The 20358-nt window shown below is 42.0% G+C and overlaps 1 protein-coding gene across 3 annotated transcripts in view; it reads left to right on the forward strand.

The window, feature by feature from the left end:
- ADGB (androglobin) overlaps nt 1-20358 on the forward strand; it is a 480816-nt gene that overhangs the window by 47744 nt on the left and 412714 nt on the right. For all 3 annotated transcript variants that reach the window (XM_068231985.1, XM_068231986.1, XM_068231987.1), the window contains exons 2-3: nt 13151-13310; nt 19102-19194. In XM_068231985.1, the coding sequence (XP_068088086.1) occupies nt 13151-13310; nt 19102-19194 (253 nt within the window). The remainder of the gene's footprint in view (nt 1-13150; nt 13311-19101; nt 19195-20358) is intronic.

A 20358-nucleotide genomic window follows, 5' to 3' on the forward strand; every position in this document is an offset into this window, starting at 1 on the left:
TAAGGCCTTTGATGAATATGGAATAGTTTCCAATTTGAAAATAAACTGGGACAAGTGCGAAGCTCTCGCACTTGGGGTTAAAAACATTGAGAGGGTGGGGCTAAAGGAAAATTTCCCGTTTAAATGGACGGAAAGCTCCCAGAAATATTTGGGTATAAAATTGGCCTCTAGTTTATCGGAAACAGTAAAACTGAACTATAATTCGCTTCTTGGTATCTTAAGGAAGGACTTAGAGAGGTGGGGTAAGTTGAGGTTGTCCTGGTTCGGGAGGATAAATACATTGAAGATGAATGTCATGCCGAGGCTGTTGTATCTCTTCCAGGCTCTCCCTGCCCCCCTTCCCAGGGGTTATTTAGAAGAGGTTAACAAAATGTTTATGAATTTTGTGTGGCAGGCAAAAAAGGCAAGAATAAAGCGTTCTCTTCTAACCCAACCAAAAAGCAAGGGTGGGCTGGCAGTCCCGGACCCCCATAGATACTATAAAGTGGCGGTTCTTACCAGAATCATTGATTGGAATAAGAATAAAGATTCTAAGCAATGGGTCTCCCTGGAACAAGAATTCATGGAGGAGCTTATAGAAACTTCCCCATGGCTCCCCTATATCCCAAAATGCCATCCATCAGCGGGGATATTAATAGAACACACCCTTAAAGTTTTTAAAAAACTAGATAAAAAGATTTCTCCTCGCCCTTCCCCGTTGATGCCAATTCTGGGCAATCAGAAATTCGAACTTGGGATGCAAAAGGGAAGTTATAAACAGTGGAGAGGAGGGGAAAGACTGCAGATTAATACGCTGATTACAAATAATCAGTGGAAAAGTGAAAGGGAAGTAGCACAAATTCTGCACATTGAGAGGGCAGATTTTTGGAGCTTAAACCAGTTTAGACATTTTCTCCTAGCGTTGGGCAATAAGGAACAACTTTCAAGGAGCTTAACCCAATTCGAAAAACTGTGTATTGAAAAAGGTCAATCCAAAGGTACCTTGGCACGTATATATACATACTTGGGGGAAGGAATAGACGAGACCCAGATGTACAGGGATAGATGGGAGCAAGATTTAGGTAAAACATTATCGGCAGCCCATTGGAATAGGATAATTAAAATGTCATGTGGGGCCTCTACGTCAACTAGAATACAAGAATGAGGGTATAAGATTATGACACGTTGGTACTACACTCCAGCGAAACTTGGTAAGATATGTGGTGCTGATCCCCTCTGTTGGAGATGTGGGGTGGAAGAGGGAGATCTGTTCCATTTATTATGGAGTTGTAGAAAACTCTACCCCTTCTGGAGAGTAGTTAAACATCTAATCTGGAAGGTAGCTGAGATCCCTGTCTCGGAGGAAGCCGGGGTATATCTCCTCCATCTCAACGATATAGACCTAAAACAATATAGGGGCTCCTTAGGTATGCATATGATAAACGCGGCAAGGATTGTAATCTGTCATAATTGGAAAGCATGGAAGCGCCCTGCAATTCGGGAGTGGTTGAGTGAGATAGACTACACACAGAAAATGGAGGAGCTCTCCTGTATAATATATGGGAGAGAGGCATGGAGATGGGATAAATGGATTGAGTTTAAGGGCTCAGCGGAATATCAGGATCTTAAAATAAGAGAAATGGAGGAGATTTATAGCCTCCTGGGCCTGGACGGGGAATAGGACTCTTGGATGAATGGGACTTATGGCGGACGGTGGCATCCGACTACAAGGATTTAGGCAGAGGGGCGGGAACATTTTTTTCTTTTCTCTGTCGCTGGGGGACGTGCTTCTTCTCACATTTCGGACTCTTATCTTTTTTTTTTTTTTTTTTCCTTTTATTTCTTCTTTCTCTTGCCAGAAGCCTTGGGTGGACTCCGGCCCCCCCCCACCTCCCCCCATCATTACAGCGAGTGGTCGGTTACGTCTTGGAGTGGGGCCCCGGGTACAGGGGAGAGGGGCCAAGCGTGTGGTGGTGGGGTGGGGGGGGAGGGATTTGGAGCCCGTGAGCTCACCTTAGTTTTTGAAATATAAGTAATGTAAAGGAGTGATGGACTTTGGTCTTTTGTGCACGTGAAGGAAACTACTTTTCTATGTATCTTTTTTGAAAAAAACAAATATGTCTTTGTATGAAAATAAAGAATAAAAAAAAAAAATAAAAAAAATAAAATGTATTTATTGATTTAGATGAGATTTGTATTTAAACTTTGGCTTCCAAATGTTAAACATTGTAATGGCTGTGGTCTTTTATGTGAGATAATAGCAATCAGGAAAAGGCAAAATATTCTTCAAAATTATTGAACCTTCGAAAGGAGTGGTCAACATTTATTTATTTATTTTTAACAACAACAATCTTTTTTTAAATTGTGTTAATCTTAAAGGGACACTGAGGCTGTTTTCACATCAGCACTGCACCGCTAAAAAAGGCTTTGTAATTACCTGCGGCAATGTGTGGTAATGAGCCTTCATTTTATTCTTGCCAGTGATTCAGATCTGCAGTGATGCTCTCTAGTGCTCACTTCCTGTGGGGAAATATGCATTGCAAGCAAGTGCATTGACAAAACTTGCTACCGCGCGTGCACAACACATTGTGAACGCAAACAATTTTAAAATATCTGTGGCGCCATTGACTTACATAACTTTCGGTCAACACACGTTTCCGCAGCTTTAGCGTCAGATGCGATACTTCCAGTGTATCGCACCGCATCAGTTCTGAAATGTCTCATAGATTTTCATTTTTTAGCATTAACCTGCGGTAAAAACGGGTAACGCAACACAATGAAAATGCCTTAGTGTGGAAGGGGCCTGAAGTAAGGATACTGATTTCTGTAACGATCGGTGTAACACAGAGAGGGTCTGATTATTGGTGGTCTGCAGTATCACCAAAAATGCAGATATATACCTGATCATTAATGATCTGCAGTATCACCGATAATCAGATATATTACTAACCTCTGGACACCTGAGTAATATGAGTGTTTGATGCAACAGTAATACTTTGAGGACAAAATCTGGAGAACAGGTACAAAGGCAGTAAGGAATACTGCACTAGAGAACGAGTACATTTCAGCAGCCTGAGAATCTCCCGCAGGGAGGAGTCAGGCTGGGAGAAGGAAGGACCAGAGCGTGAGTGACACCAATAGGAGGATGTCACTGACTGATCTGTGAACTATCTCTTAACTGGGGAGATAGTTCTCAAGGTCGGGCAAGCCAGGTCGGCAACACACGGACAAACAAAGTACAAAGACAGGAGACTGATTCAGTAATCCTAAGACACGCAGGGTTTGGCAACAGAGTATCAGATATAGCGAAGTACCGAATCAGTGAACAGAAGAGTGGTCAGGAAAGCAGTAAGTCATAACAGATAATAAACAATGCCTACTCTTGGGTGTGAGCTCCGTGATCATCAACACCCTGGAACTAGTCTGACATATAACAGAATGATAACACAAGTCCCTAGTCTTGGGTGTGAGGTCCGTGATCATCAACACCCGGGAACTAGTCTGAAGTATAACAGAATGGTAACACAAGTCTCTAATCTTGGGTGTGAAGTCCTTGATCATCAACACCCTGGAACTAGTCTGAAGTATAACAGAATGGTAACACAAGTCCCTAATCTTGGGTGTGAGGTCCTTGATCATCAACACCCTGGAACTAGTCTGAAGTATAGCAGAATGGTAACACAAGTCCCTAATCTTGGGTGTGAGGTCCTTGATCATCAACACCCTGGAACTAGTCTGAAGTATAACAGAATGGTAACACAGATTCTGACAAAAAGGTCTGAGTGCTTCCACCTAGTGATTGCAACGGCAGACAACCAGTAAATGACCAGCACCCGGTATATATAGCACAGCGCTCTCCAGCGCCTCCCCTAAGTGCTGGACCAATGGGAACTGGTTGAATCGTCAGCTGACCGGCTTGGTCAGCTGACTCCCTTCTGGCTGTCATAAAAGTTCTGCCTCTCAGCGCGCGCGCGCGCGTCCTTCTGAACCTGTGTGGACTATCAGTCCCAGCCACACCAGATATGTGTTGTGTACCACCCATCGCGCTGGACGCGGAACCAGCCGCACCGCTATCAGGGCATGCGGCGATTTCTCCGCGTTTAGCCATACTGGCAGATGTAGGCCCACGCGTGCAAACCGCCGCGTTAGATGCGGAATCAGCCGCCTTGTTCTGAGCACATGCGGCGGCTTTTCCGCGTTTTCTTACAATTTCAGGTTAGATACTTACCTTAGAAGAGTGAAGGTTCCTCCACTGTCGAGCTTGGTGGAACAGTCCTACAGAACTACTTGTTTCCCCAAGTAGTTTTAAGGATGAGTTGCATTCGTGAATCTGGACTCATGCATGCACAGTAACAATGCATCTGTCCTCAGAACTACTGCAGGACACCAGTAGTTCTGAAGAGCTGTTCGGCCAAACAGCTTTTTTCGGCAGACAATGGAGGAACAACGGGCCGGATGGTGGAATGGGGAGAGTCTATATTATCCAGAGTCTTCCCTCTTCTTAGCTAAGTATCAAGCCTCAAAGAAATTTCTAACTCTAGGTTTGCTGTAACAGGCTGACCCATCAACCTTTTGCAACTTGTGGATTAGTGGGTTGTTGCATTTGATTGTTCGATTTCCAAGCTGCATACGTTTGCATACAATTAGTATAACATTTGTATCGAGCATCTCAATGTCCATCCCTGATGAGCCTCCATTTTTGGTGCTATTCAGCTCGATTTCAGAAACCTTTACACAATTTTTTAAGAAATACTTGTGGTGGATTGGCAATGCAAGTGCAATTGTGACAACTTTGTCTGCAGGCTCTAAGGACAGAAACATTACTGTCTAGTGTGTTGTTTCCTCTCTGTCATGTTTTTCAAAGAAAACAAGTGAGATATAGGACAAAGATGTCATGCCTCCAGAAAGCTTGTTCTTAATGCAAGAATGCTTCTCCTTTCCCCAGTGAAATAGAGATAAGAGGATCACTATGTTCTATCTGCATCACTTACTCCTTTTTTAGGAAGAGCATAATGTGGGAGAGATAAGAAACAGGACAATTATGCACAAGCTCCAAAGCACTCCTAGGGCAAACTCTGTGGAATGTATTCATTGTCAGTTCCTGGATCATATTTTGTATAATATAAGATTGTTACTTAGATGCCCACTGTCAGTGTCACAATATCACTACTGTGGCATTTAATTTGGTTTTAGGTATACTGTAAAGAAAACGCACTAATACGAAGAATGATCTAATTAAATATAAGCGCTACATCCAAATGTTATGCAAATACACCACAATGCACTATGCTCTTGTGAGAAAACGCGGAAAGGCCGCCACGTGTGTTCAGAACAAGGCGGCTGATTCCGCGTCCAACGCGGCGGTTTGCACGCGTAGGCCTACATCTACCATTATGGCTAAACGCGGAGAAACCGCCGCATGCCCTGATAGCGGTGTGGCTGGTTCCGCGTCCAGCGCGGCGGATGGTACACAACACATGGCTGGTGTGGCTGGGACTGATAGTCCACACAGGTTCAGAAGGACGCGCGCGCTGAGAGGCAGAACTTTTATGACAGCCAGAAGGGAGTCAGCTGACCAAGCCGGTCAGCTGACGATTCAACCAGTTCCCATTGGTCCAGCACTTAGGGGAGGCGCTGGAGAGCGCTGTGCTATATATACTGGGTGCTGGTCATTCACTGGTTGTCTGCCGGTGCGATCACTACGTGGAAGCACTCAGACCTTTTGTTAGATTCTGTGTTACCAGTTGTTATATTCAGACTAGTTCCAGGGTGTTGATGATCAAGGACCTCACACCCAGATTAGGGAATTGTATTATCATTCTGTTATACTTCAGACTAGTTCCAGGGTGTTGATGATCAAGGACCTCACACCCAGATTAGGGAATTGTATTATCATTCTGTTATACTTCAGACTAGTTCCAGGGTGTTGATGATCAAGGACCTCACACCCAGGTTAGGGACTTGTATTACCATTCTGTTATACTTCAGACTAGTTCCAGGGTGTTGATGATCACGGACCTCACACCCAGACTAGGGAATTGTATTATCATTCTGTTATACTTCAGACTAGTTCCAGGGTGTTGATGATCACGGACCTCACACCCAGACTAGGGAATTGTATTATCTTTCTATTATACTTCAGATTAGTTCCAGGGTGTTGATGATCACGGAGCTCACACCAAGACACCAAGACTAGGCATTGTTTATTATCTGTTATGACCTTCTGCTTTCCTGACCACTCTTCTGATTACTGATTTGGTACTTCGCTATATCTGGGCAGCACGGTGGCGTAGTGGTTAGCTCTCTCGCCTTGCAGCGCTGGGTCCCTGGTTCGAATCCCAGCCAGGACACTATCTGCAAAGAGTTTGTATGTTCTCTCCGTGTCTGTGTGGGTTTCCTCCGGGCACTCTGGTTTCCTCCCACATTCCAAAAACATACGGATAAGTTAATTGGCTCCCCCTAAAATTGGCCCTAGACTACAGTACTTACACTACATAATATAGACATATGGCAATGGTAGGGATTAGATTGTGAGCTCCTTTGAGGGACCGTTAGTGACAAGATATATATATACACTGTACAGCGCTGCGTAATATGTCGGCGCTATATAAATACTAAATAATAATAATAATAATAACTATATCTGATATTCTGTTGCCAAACTCTGCATGTCTTACGATTACTGAATCTGTCTCCTGTCTTTGTACTTATCTGTCCGTGTGTTGCCGACCTGGCTTGCTCGACCTCGAGAGCTATCTCCCTACCTTAGAGATAGTTCACGGATCATTAGTGACACTCTCCTATTGGTGTCACTAACGCTCTGGTCCTTCCATCTCCTGGCCTGGCTCCTCCCTTCGGGAGATTCTCAGGTTACTGGAAGACACTTGTTCTCTTTTGCAGTATAGCCTACTGCTCTGATACCTGTTCTCCAGGTATTGCTCTCAAAGTATTTACTGTTGCACCAAAACACTCATATCTCTCCGGTGTCCAGAGGTTAGTGATATATCTGATTATCGGTGATACTGCAGATCATCAATAATCGGGTATATATCTGTATTCTTGGTGATACTGCAGATCACCAATAATCAGACCCTCTCTGTGTTACACCGATCGTTACAGTTCTCCAGTCAAAACACAAAATCAAAAAAATCTCTGAAATGTTAATAAAGCAGGTGGCTGATGTGTGTAGGTACTGATCCCCACAAATTCAATTTCCAAATGAATGACTTCTATTCTCTTAAAGAGAATCTGTACTGTCCGATTTGTACAATAAAAAAAAAGTGCCAATCGACTGGATCCCTCTGCCGTTGCTGCGGCTCCCTGCAGCAATCCTGGCTTTTAATCGTCAGTTTTAGGCAGTGTTTACAAACAAAAAACATGGCCGCTAACCAGGAAGTGAGGATGCATGTCATATCGGCGCCGCTCAGTTCGGCGCGGGGAGAGCCGAATGACTGCTCTGCCTGCTGCCGCTAAACTCGGAGGCGGCATTAAATACTATTCACCCTCCGAGTTGTCGCAGGTGCGCATCATAGCATCACTGCTATGACAGCGCCCAGTTTCGGCGCTCGGCTCTCAAAGCCGCGCGCCGAAATCAGCTGATTCAAGGAAGTGATGTTTGTGTGTGTATGTGTGTGTGTATATATATATATATATATATATATATATATATATATATATATATATATATATATATATATATATATATAGTGGTTTGCAAAAGTATTTGGCCCCCACATTTTGTCATATTACTGCCACAAACATGAATCAATTTCATTGGAATTCCATGACAAAGTAGTGTACGCATGACAAGTGGAACGAGAATCATACATGATTTCAAAACATTTTTTACAAATAAATAACTGCAAAGTGGGGTGTGCGTAATTATTCAGCCCCCTTTGGTCTGAGTGCAGTCAGTTGCCCATAGACATTGCCTGATGAGTGCTAATGACTAAATAGAGTGCACTTGTGTGTAATCTAATGTCAGTACAAATACAGCTGCTCTGTATTATTCAGCCCCCTTTGGTCTGAGTGCAGTCAGTTGCCCATAGACATTGCCTGATGCGTGCTAATGACTAAATAGAGTGCACTTGTGTGTAATCTATTGTCAGTACAAATACAGCTGCTCTGTGACAGCCTCAGAGGTTGTCTAAGAGAATATTGGGAGCAACCACACCATGAAGTCCAAAGAACACACCAGACAGGTCAGGGATAAAGTTATTGAGAAATTTAAAGCAGGCTTAGGCTACAAAAAGATTTCCAAAGCCTTGAACATCCCACGGAGCACTGTTCAATCGATCATTCAGAAATGGAAGGAGTATGGCACAACAAGGAGAGCGCTGATCAGAAATGCAGTCAAGAGGCCCATGGTGACTCTGGACGAGCTGCAGAGATCTACAGCATGGGTGGGGGAATCTGTCCATAGGACAACTATTAGTCGTGCACTGCTCAAAGTTGGCCTTTATGGAAGAGTGGCAAGAAGAAAGCCATTGTTAACAAAAAAGCATAAGTAGTCCCGTTTGCAGTTTGCCGCAAGCCATGTGGGGGACACAGCAAACATGTGGAAGAAGGTGCTCTGGTCAGATGAGACCAAAATTGAACTTTTTGGCCAAAACGCTATGTGTGGCGGAAAACTAACACTGCACATCACTCGGAACACACCATCCCCACTGTCAAATATGGTGGTGGCAGCATCATGCTCTGGGGGTGCTTCTCTTCAGCAGGGACAGGGAAGCTGGTCAGAGTTGATGGGAAGATGGATGGAGCCAAATACATGGCAATCTAGGAAGAAAACCTCTTGGAGTCTGCAAAAGACTTGAGACTGGGGCGGAGGTTCACCCTCCAGCAGGACAACGACCCTAAACAAAAAGCCAGGGCAACAATGGAATGGTTTAAAACAAAACATATCCATGTGCTAGAATGGCCCAGTCAAAGTCCAGATCTAAATCCAATCGAGAATCTGTGGCATGATCTGAAAACTGCGGTTTACAAACGCTGTCCATCTAATCTGACTGAGCTGTAGCTTTTTTGCAAAGAAGAATGGGCAAGGATTTCAGTCTCTAGATGTGCAAAGCTGGTAGAGACATACCCTAAAAGACTGGCAGCTGTATTTGCGGCAAAAGGTGGTTCTACAAAGTATTGATTCAGGGAGCTGAATAATTATGCACACCCTACTTTTGCAGTTATTTTTTTCTTAAAGGGATACTGTAGGGGGGTCGGGGGAAAATGAGTTGAACTTACCCGGGGCTTCTAATGGTCCCCCACAGACATCCTGTGCCCGCGCAGCCACTCAACGATGCTCCGGCCCCGCCTCCAGTTCACTTCTGGAATTTCTGACTTTAAAGTCAGAAAACCACTGCGCTTGCGTTGCCGTGTCCTCGATCCCGCTGATGTCACCAGGAGCGTACTGTGCAGGCACAGACCATACTGGGCTTCTGCTATACACTCCTGGTGACATCGGGGGGATGCGAGGACACGGCAACGCAAGTGCAGTGGTTTTCTGACTTTAAAGTCAGAAATTCCAGAAGTGAACTGGAGGCGGGGCCGGAGCATCGGTGAGTGGCTGCGCCAACACAGGATGTCTGCGGGGGACCATTAGAAGCCCCGGGTAAGTTCAGCTCATTTTCCCCCGACCCCCCTACAGTATCCCTTTAAAGGTTTGGTATCATGTATGATTTTCGTTCCACTACTCACGTGTACACCACTTTGTATTGGTCTTTCACATGGAATTCCGATAAAATTGATTCATGTTTGTGGCAGTAATATGACAAAATGTGGAAAACTTCAAGGGGGCCGAATACTTTTGCAAACCACTGTATTGTCCCTGCACAGCAACATCGGCTCCATATCCCCATAGATATTAATAAGGACCGCCGTCTCAATTCTGCTAGCCTCAGAGTTCATCTGAAATAGTAAAAATATATACAATATTAAATCAAAAACCCTCACAACTCCAAGTACAGTATACAACACTAAGGGCTTGATTCACAAAGCGGTGCTAACCTAGTTAGCACGCCTAAAGACTAAAGCCTAAAGTAAAGTAGGGTGCTAACTAGGTTAGCACCATTTTTAAAATGACCCGATGCGCCTATAATGACACAATATGCGACGTTAAGGTCGCACCCCATGCGACCTTATAGGCGCATCGGCACCCGCTGGTTTCATCGCACCGCGTTCAAAGTTTTTGCGTGCGATACTTATCGCGCGAGTTTGTTTTTACACGCCTAAACTCAGTTTAGGCGTGAAGAGGGACTTTTCACAAGCGTGCTAACATTTAGCACCGCTTTGTGAATCAAACACAGAACAAACACAGAACATTTATATCGCGCTTTTCTCCTGGTGGACTCAAAGCGCCAGAGCTGCAGCCACTAGGACGCGCTCTATAGGCAGTAGCAGTGTTAGGGAGTCTTGCCCAATGTCTCCTACTGAATAGGTGCTGGCTTACTGAACAGGCAGAGCCGAGATTCGAACCCAGGTCTCCTGTGTCAGAGGCAGAGCCCTTAACCATTACACTATCCAGTGAATCAAGCCCTAAGATTCAATCTATCCTAATTATATACATAGTAGCAAATCATGTTCCCTGTTCAATCCTCCCCTCCCCAATGTCCCCAATTTCCATATCTACCCTGCTTCCTTAATAAGGAATAATTTTATTGCGATCACCTCTTCTCTGATGCATAGGAACCTGATCTATCACCTGTACTCTCAACTGTGCTATCTTGTGTCCACTTTGTTTGCAATTACTGGGAACTGCCTGCTCTTCATTCCCCTCACCTATAGTCATTTTGTGCAACGATATTATATCCATCAAGGGCTGGGTAGTCTTGCCCACATACCCCAAACCGCACGGGCATTTACTTAAATACACCACAAACGTTGAATCACAGGTATAATAACCCTTCGTATAGAACGTGTGGCCACTGGAGAGATGAACTAAGCAGTTTCCTTTAATTACATCACTGCACATATGGCAATTTAAACAAAGATATGTGCCTCTCCTAACCCTCCCCAAGCCCCCATCCCGTGGTTGGTCACAAGTATGGACTACTTTATCCCTAATTGATGGTGAGCATCGAAAGGACATCAGGGGGTATCTAAACTCCTCCACATGAGGAGATGCATTTTGTAAGATCTGCATTTTGTAAGGTTTGATCACCCTCAAATTAGTTGTGTATGGAGCCAAAAAGTGTTAGAATTGTGTTGATGTTCCAACATTTATGGACCTAACTGTAAATACCACTATATGGGAGTCACATTGCTACCTACTTAATTCGTGTATCTGGTAGGCGCATGGCTTCCTGAACTTACCGTATGTGGGAAGGACCTGACTATGTTATCTGGCTGGAACCTAGCTGAACTGAGGCCCTTATACTGAGGCTGTTTTATTAATGGTAGTGTGAATTATTGGGCTCTTGTATCAGGCTAAGCCTAGAAGTGTGTGTGTGTGTGTGTGTGTGTGTGTGTGTGTGTGTGTGTGTGTGTGTGTGTGTGTGTGTGTGTGTGTGTGTGTGTGTGTGTGTGTGTGTGTGTGTGTGTGTGTTGGGCAGTTGCGTGTGTGTGTGGGGTGGGCAGTTGTGTGTGTGTGTGTGTGTGGGGGGGTGGGGGGTGGGCAGTTGTCCGCAGTCCAAACTCTGGATTGGGGCTTAGAGATCTGTAGCTATGGCATTAATATTGGGTTATTCCTATGCTGTATACTTGTAGCATTACAAGGCTCCTGAACACTGTAGCCTTAAATATACAGAGAGTGAAATTAAATTGATTTGATACATGACTGTGAGGATAATAGCTTTGTGATATGTATACTGGGCAGCATAGAATGTTTTTGTTAGCAAGTTACAAGCACAATCTGCAGTCACTGTACACACATAACACTGGTTCTTACATGGAAGTATGATAACGAGCACATTTCTTTAAGCTAAAGCAACCCCTAATAAGGAATATGTTATAGAGTATACAGTATTTTCACTAGTGATAATGTCCATCTATCCCCCATTGCTAAATATGTCAGCCACCAGATCCTATAAGCTAGATCTCTAGTGCACTGGTGCAAAAAGCGTCCACTTTTATACTTCCAGCTGCTGGGACCTCACTTAAAAGGAAAAGCAGATATCAAGCTATGATTTCTCTACCTTCCTCCCCTTTCTGATAGAATTGCCTTTTTCACTGCCTAGAGCAGTACAGTCAAGTGTGAGCAATACACTGAGAAGGTACGGTATATAACAGCAATTCCACATACAACGTCCTAAACTCACTACACGTGCAAATGCAAAATCCCTGAGAAGGTTCAAATATTTATTTTCATCTACACCTGGTGACTTTTAAGACAATGACAGGAAATGTACATAACCTCTTTGGCGGTATGGACGAGCTCAGCTCGTCCATAACCGCCGGAGGGCGCCGCTCAGGCCCTGCTGGGCCGATTTTAATCATTTAAAAAAAAAAGTGCTAGCTGCGTGTGACTTACGCTCGCCGCCAATCCGCTGCTACCCGACGCGTAACACGGCCCCCCCCCCCCCTAAGGGACCCCTGCGCAGCCTGGCCAATCAGTGCCAGGCAGCGCTGAGGGGTGGATCAGAAGTCCCAGTGATATCACGACATCGATGACGTCACTCCGTTCGTCGCCATGGCGACGGGGTAAGCGCTAAAGGAAATCCCGTTCAGAACGGGATTTCCGGACGGGTCTTCGCGCCTGCGGCGATCGGGAGGGTGGGAGGGACTCTGAAGGGAGGGCGGAATTATGTAGCTAGCGCTAAGCTAGCTACATGTTTTAAAAAAAAAATTATTCAAAAAATAGTGCGCAGCAGCCACCCTGGCGAAATCGATAGAACGCCAAGGTGGTTAATTCAGCTCTCCCTGTTGTGAGACCATTTTTTTTTTTTTTTTGAAGGACAGAGAGAAGATAATATTCTGTTTGCCAGTTAAACAAAGGAGGAAACTTCTGGGTGGCAACTGCATTGATCATATTTTTTGAACCTGCCAGCATGAACTGTACTGACAAATGGGGTAAATTGTTCCTTACATTACTGTGTGAGAAAGGCATGTTGGGTAATATGTAGGCAATAAGAAGTTGGGAGACAGGTTTGAATGTTGGGAGTCTGGCATAAGACTGTAATTCTGCTTCAATCAGCTATTTTTTTTATAAAGGTTGTAATACTATAACTATGTTTTTTCCTAGCATGGCTTCAGTGGTTACCAGTGTGACTGCATCCATTGAACTGAAAAAAGGAAGATTTTCTATATGGCCAGAATGGAGTGAAACGGACATAAATGCTGAGAAATGGGACACAGGAAAAGCTGGAAAGGAGAAGGACAAAGCCGGAAAAGTTCCTACACAAGTAAGTATAGAGCAAGGGGCTATTCCTGGCTTAGACGATGTACGCAGCCAGAATGTTCTCCCCATGTTTGCATGGGTTTTCTCTATGCCAAAAGCAAAGTGATAAGTTAACTGCTTCCTCCAAAATTGCCAAAAAAGATTGTGGTATGCACATTAGACTATGGCAATAGGAGGAATTAGACTGTAGATTTCTTCAGGGACAACTAGGACTATTTTCCACTGACTGCATTTTGAGCTGATTTATGTACCACATGTGTTTCAACCTGTCGCAAGGTGGCCATGTTTATCATTGATATTGCGAAGCCCTTTTTCCACTGATGCAATTTGATTTTTCACTGAATACAAACATAGTGCATGCAGCATTTTTCCTGCACTTAAGATTTGGTAAAAGTCAATTGGAATGCGAGAAAATTGCATATTAAAGGCTATTTTCTTGTGATTTACCTGTTTTCATTTTTTTTTACATACCAACCCTTGGAAAAACTCAATTGCACTGTGAAAATGAACAGTTGCACGAAAGTTGCACTGAAATGCAAGAATATCCATTTGGTGTAAATAGAAAAGAAAAGGTAACATGTCTGTCTACTCTGTAAAGCACTGTTGGGTATTTTAGTGCTACTAGTTAATAATTCTTATCTAGTGTAAAGTTAAAGAGACTTTTTTTTAATTATTGCTATTGAATTTTTTACTTTCATGTTTGAAAACATGAGGCAACAACAAATGTTGGGAAATGTTGCCAAACACTTTTCTGCCCCCTTGCAAAAAAGAGTTTGGCTACAGTGAAACAAGACGCTGGCAGCCAACTGTGTGAACCAGTCCTTATTTAGTCCTTAATTAATAATATTTATAAACACTGATGGAATGCTCTTTCATCCTACAAATTCTATCATATCTGTTTCTAACATACCATTCATTCATACAATTTCTACACTGGTCATACATGTATTCAGTAAGTCTGCACTCGCACAGTTCCTAGTCATATCTCCGTGTGTGACAGAAATTTTAAAGTAACTTCATGGACATTATTTTAAAGAGACTCTGTAACAAAATTGTCAGCCTTATTTCTTCTATCCTATACGTTCCTATACCTGTTCTAATGTGGTCTGGATTACTGCAGCCTTTTCTAGTTGCACTGTCACTGTAATATATCGAATCTTCTTTTCTTTGTCAAGCTTTGTCGACCCAGAGAGGAATGCACTGCCTCTGCTGTGATAGAGAGAAGTTATGCATCCCCCTTCCACGCCTCCTGCAAACTATGTGTGTGTTCTTTGTTTATCCCTCACAGACAGGTCTCTGCTCTCAATTTTAGCTTGTCTGAGGGGGGGAGGGAGCTGCCCATGTTGAGAAACTGTGAGAATCCCTGACTGGAGTGCAGAAAATTCACTATGTAATAAAAACTTGTAGTATACTGTAACATGATATATATATATATATATATATATATATATATATATATATATATATATATATATATATATATATATATATATATATATATGATATATATATATATATATATGATATATATATATATATATATGATATATATATATATATATATATATATATACATATATATATATACAGTGGTGTGAAAAACTATTTGCCCCCTTCCTGTTTTCTTATTCCTTTGCATGTTTGTCACACTTAAATGTTTCCGCTCATCAAAAACCGTTAACCATTAGTTAAAGATAACATAATTGAACACAAAATGCAGTTTTAAATGATGGTTTTTATTATTTAGTGAGAAAAAAACCTCAAAATCTACATAGCCCTGTGTGAAAAAGAAATTTCCCCCTGAACCTAATAATTGGTTGGGCCACCCTTAGCAGCAATAACTGCAATCAAGCGTTTGCGATAACTTGCAACAAGTCTTTTACAGCGCTCTGGAGGAATTTTGGCCCACTCATCTTTGCAGAATTGTTGTAATTCAGCTTTATTTGAGGGTTTTCTAGCATGAACTGCCTTTTTAAGGTCATGCGACAACATCTCAATAGTATTCAGGTCAGGGCTTTGACTAGGCCACTCCAAAGTCTTCATTTTGCTTTTCTTCAGCCATTCAGAGGTGGATTTGCTGGAGTCTTTTGGGTCATTGTCCTGCTGCAGGACCCAAGATCGCTTCAGCTTGAGTTGACGAACAGATGGCCGGACATTCTCCTTCAGGATTTTTTGGTAGACAGTAGAATTCATGGTTCCATCTATCACAGCAAGCCTTCCAGGTCCTGAAGCAGCAAAACAACCCCAGACCATCACACTACCACCACCATATTTTACTGTTGGTATGATGTTCTTTTGCTGAAATGCTGTGTTACTTCTACGACAGATTTAACAGGACACCCACCTTCCAAAAAGTTCAACTTTTGTCTCGGCGGTCCACAAGGTATTTTCCCACAAGTTTTGGCAATCATTGAGATGTTTTTTTAGCAAAATTGAGACGAGCCTTAATGTTCTTTTTGCTTAAAAGTGGTTTGCGCCTTGGATATCTGCCATGCAGGCCGTTTTTGCCCAGTCTCTTTCTTATGGTGGAGTTGTGAACACTGACCTTAATTGAGGCAAGTGAGACCTGCAGTTCTTTAGATGTTGTCCTGGGGTCTTTTGTGGCCTCTCGGATGAGTTTTCTCTGCACTCTTGGGGTAATTTTGGTCGGCCAGCCACTCCTGGGAAGGTTCATCACTGTTCCATGTTTTTGCCATTTGTGGATAATGGCTCTCACTGTGGTTCGCTGGAGTCCTAAAGCTTTAGAAATGGCTTTATAACCTTTACCAGACTGATAGATCTCAATGACAGTACTTTTGTTCTCATTTGTTCCTGAATTTCTTTGGATCTTGGCATGATGTCTAGCTTTTGAGGTGCTTTTGGTCTACTTCTCTGTGTCAGATAGCTCCTATTTAAGTGATTTCTTTATTGAAACAGGTGTGGCAGTAATCAGGCCTGGAGGTGACTACAGAAATTGAACTCAGGTGTGATAAACCACAGTTAAGTTATTTTTTAACAAGGGGGGCAATCAGTTTTTCACACAGGGCCATGTAGGTTTTGAGTTTTTTTTCCTCACTAAATAATAAAAACCATCATTTAAAACTGCATTTTGTGTTCAATTATGTTATCTTTGACTAATAGTTAACGGTTTTTGATGAGCAGAAACATTTAAAGGGGTTCTTTCGCGAAAAAAGTTGGCAGTTAAAAAATGTGACAGATGACAGGTTTTGGGCCAGTCCATCTTTTTAAGGGGGATTCTCAGGGCTTTCTTTGTTTTCAACATTATTTCCTGAACAGAAGTTGCAAAGTCTAACTGACAAAATAGTGTGCAAGTGAGTAGGGAGGCTGGCTGGTATCTTGCTATTTTGGCAGTTAAACTGCTGTTCAGGAAATGCTATTGAAAACAAAGAAAGCCCTGAGAGTCCCCCTTAAAAAGATGGACTGGCCCAAAACCTGTCATCTGTCACATTTTTTAACTGCCTACTTTTTTCGCGAAAGAACTCCTTTAAGTGTGACAAACATGCAAAAGAATAAGAAATCAGGAAGGGGGCAAATAGTTTTTCACACCACTGTATACCGGTAACTGTTTTCTTCCTTAGAAGAAAAACGACAAATCAGATCATGTTCAGTCAGGTTTACAGAATAATTTGCTATCTGGGTTGTTTGATCAAAAAAGAACATAGTAAGTTAATTTTATTCCTTTTACTATGTATTTACGTATATTGATTTGTTAAAGGTAGGGACATTTAAACTCTGTTTTTATACATGAGGGAATATGACAACTTTATAAGAATGTATATTATCTTTACAAAGCAAATATATTTTGTCAATAGATGCACCATTATGTATGATGATAGCTTGACTTACAACACCTTTCTGGCTTGAATATATTATATTGTGCATGTAGTGGCTTGGTGTATGCTATATCTCCTCTGCACATGGTTATCTCTCTACCTGATATTTTTGCCTCAGGAAAAGTTAATATTCTATTATCACCTAGCACATCTTTAATATAACTCCACTAGACATCCAGGAATTCAAGCTATTATGCTGCAGACCTAGTTGGAAATTTTGATTACTAAATGTAAAAGAGATATAGTCCTGTTAAGCTGCATTTCATGAATACTGCTTCACAGCCCATACTGCTTTGGGCATCATATGTAAATACATGACTTCTACCAGCTACAAATCTAAATTATGTTTACAGACATTTGGCAATACTGTATCTGCCAGCCATTGTTTTTCAAATGTCTTTATACATATTGTTTGTATCTAAATTGATGCTTTAAAGCCTAGCTAAACCTAAACCATGTTACAGCGGTTTGAAATACCAAAAAAGGTTATGTGTCTTTGTCGGGAGTCTGGTTCCTCTGCGACTAGATGTTAGCTCAGTCCTGGCTCCTCCTGTGGGTTTGAAAGGGTTGGAAGTAAATACAATTTTCCTCAATGGACACAAAGACAGCAATAAAAAACATTTGCCCCTACAAGAGGATGAGTCAAAACTTAAAATGTCATCATCATCAAAGATTGGAATTGGGGAGATACAGTATACTCTCATTGAGTCAATAGCAATAGCAAAGACAGAAACACTGAAGTAACTTTGATTTTCTTTTCCTTTCTAAGGGACAGGTGTCAAACTCCAGTCCTTGAGACTTATATCTATGCCAGTGTTTAGAATGCACTGAGAATTGGAGAAATGTGTTCTACTTGATGAACCACTCCTTTCCTGATTTAGTCCTTCCAATTATTTTGGGCTGTGCTAAAATTGTGTGAGGACTACAGTTTGACTTCCCTGAGCTAAGGCCTTGTTTGATCTGTAAATTGCATAATACTATTTTCAGCATATATTTGTTGTGTAACTGTGTTGGCATGTGTATTTAGCAACAACAGTCTATTATGTGTATATCTATGCATTACCAGCTATAACCTCATGGTGCTTGTGTTATAGTATCAAATGACTCTAATTACACCCTGTGCCTGTAAAGTAAGCTATGAATAAAGTTGTTGTTTATTCTTGATGTATTAGCCAAGAGCCATTAGCCATTATGTCTGCTAATTAATATACAGTATGTTTCTCCTGCATTCTACATTGCTGCATTCTTCATAAGCAGCTAGTTTATTATAGCCTTTCTAACAAATTGTTGAAAATAGGCATCATCCTGTCCTGACTCATGAGCACTATATTTGTTAAATTCTCATGCTGTAGCTAGAAGGTCTAGAGACTGTCCTTCAACTTCAAATGTCAGGGAGCCAAAAAAAAAATAAGATATAATCCAGACTAGGCATTTCCTCTGTCTGAGGAATGGCAGACACTGTGAAAATTTAGAGAAAAGAAGTTCACACATGATTAAACATAACCTTTTTAATACTGTAAAGAAAAGTAACAATACTATCAAGAACATTAATAACAAAATAACTCTGATTACAAAAGCTAGACGTTAATAAACATATTGGTTTCACTTGGTGCAGCAGTACATAGGGTGTTATATTACTGTTATCACTCCCTGTTTGATCCCAATCCTGGTTGCTGGAAGGTTTTCCTCCTTTGCTTGCCACACGTAGTACAGAAAATGTCTCTAGAGACCTAGCTTGCTGGCAAGCTGCATGGGCTCCAGTTCTGCCATAAGTATGCAATATTATGTGTGACACAAGAATGGGAGAATTGTTGAAAAATTTAAATATGCCACTGTTTTCTAGAAGTGGGCAGTTGTACTTATGTAGTTATTATTATACTATCCTCTAAAAATGATAAATGATCTACTCTGCACAATTTATTAATATTTCCCTAACAGTAACTGGACCATTCTGTGTTTTAGCATTTATTTGATGATCCTGAAGGAAAGATTGAGCTGCCAGCAAATTTAAAGGTTCATTGTTGGAAACGTCCACACGAGTTTATAACAAACACGGTAAGAGCTATGAATGCCCTTATATGCTGTGTACATCCAGAAAAGGCTGCTAAACCTGAATATCATATACCTATTAAAAACCTGAATATCTGTTATATGAACATTTACAAATAATCCATGTGAAATATTCAATAAAAGGCCCGCCCATTAAAAAATCAGGCGCTAGGCCTCGGCCAGGACCAACCCTCCCCTGCAACACACACACGGCCGCAAATCTGTGGGAGCCATAATTCTGTTTGGGCTGTAAGGTATCAAATACTTATTACACTTTAGCTCTTTTATTTAATGTGCTGAATCTGGATTTTTGGTTGGTTTTCTTTCTCATTTCATTAAAATGAAACTAACAACTGACCTGAAGCCTTTCCCTGTCCTCACTGGAGGGCAGGTGTCAGTAATGCAGTCCCTTCCTCTGGTTTAATATCTGTGTAGACAGGGATGGGGTAGGGACAAGACATAATGTATAAAATCCTGCACATCACAATGCAATAAACATATAATTTATAAAGTCCACAATTCGATCTGTGAATAAAGATGAATTATGCATAAAAGTATTCCTTACATTCTCACATATATAAAAAGTACATAAAAATTGTATAAAAAAAAAAATAAATTAAAAAAATTATTATTAAGAAAAAAAAAAACCTATCCCCAAACCGGGAGGACTACAAGTACCAGCCAGCTTGGAGACCACACTTGGAAGTACCAAGGCGGAGTTATCCTACGATCGAAAGGAGACAGCAGGCGATCGACAACACTGTATCCAGAGCCTATGTCCCTGGCCTACAAAGGGATAAAAGCGCTAACACTGACCAACCCATACGGGCGAGTCAGCAACTTATAGAGGTGAGAATATTCCACGGAGAGGCTTATCGTCTATATTGGTTTGAAATTGAGTGCGCTCTTTCCCTTTTGTCTTGTCCCTACCCCATCCCCGTCTACACAGATATTCTACTAACCACAGTGAGTGGTCATCATAGAGCCGCACCACGCCACCATCATACAATTGTTGTCTCTACAAATTCACACCACCTATCCAGATCGCTCCTCCTGTGCACATAGGAGTAAATATATACCACTCAGTATATAGGATCTTCCACCTTAAAACTAGAGTTGGGCCGAACGGTTCGCCTGCGAACGGTTCCATGCGAACTTCAGTGGTTCGCG

The sequence above is a fragment of the Hyperolius riggenbachi genome, chromosome 4 (genome assembly GCF_040937935.1).
Source record: "Hyperolius riggenbachi isolate aHypRig1 chromosome 4, aHypRig1.pri, whole genome shotgun sequence".
Lineage (NCBI taxonomy): Eukaryota > Metazoa > Chordata > Amphibia > Anura > Hyperoliidae > Hyperolius > Hyperolius riggenbachi.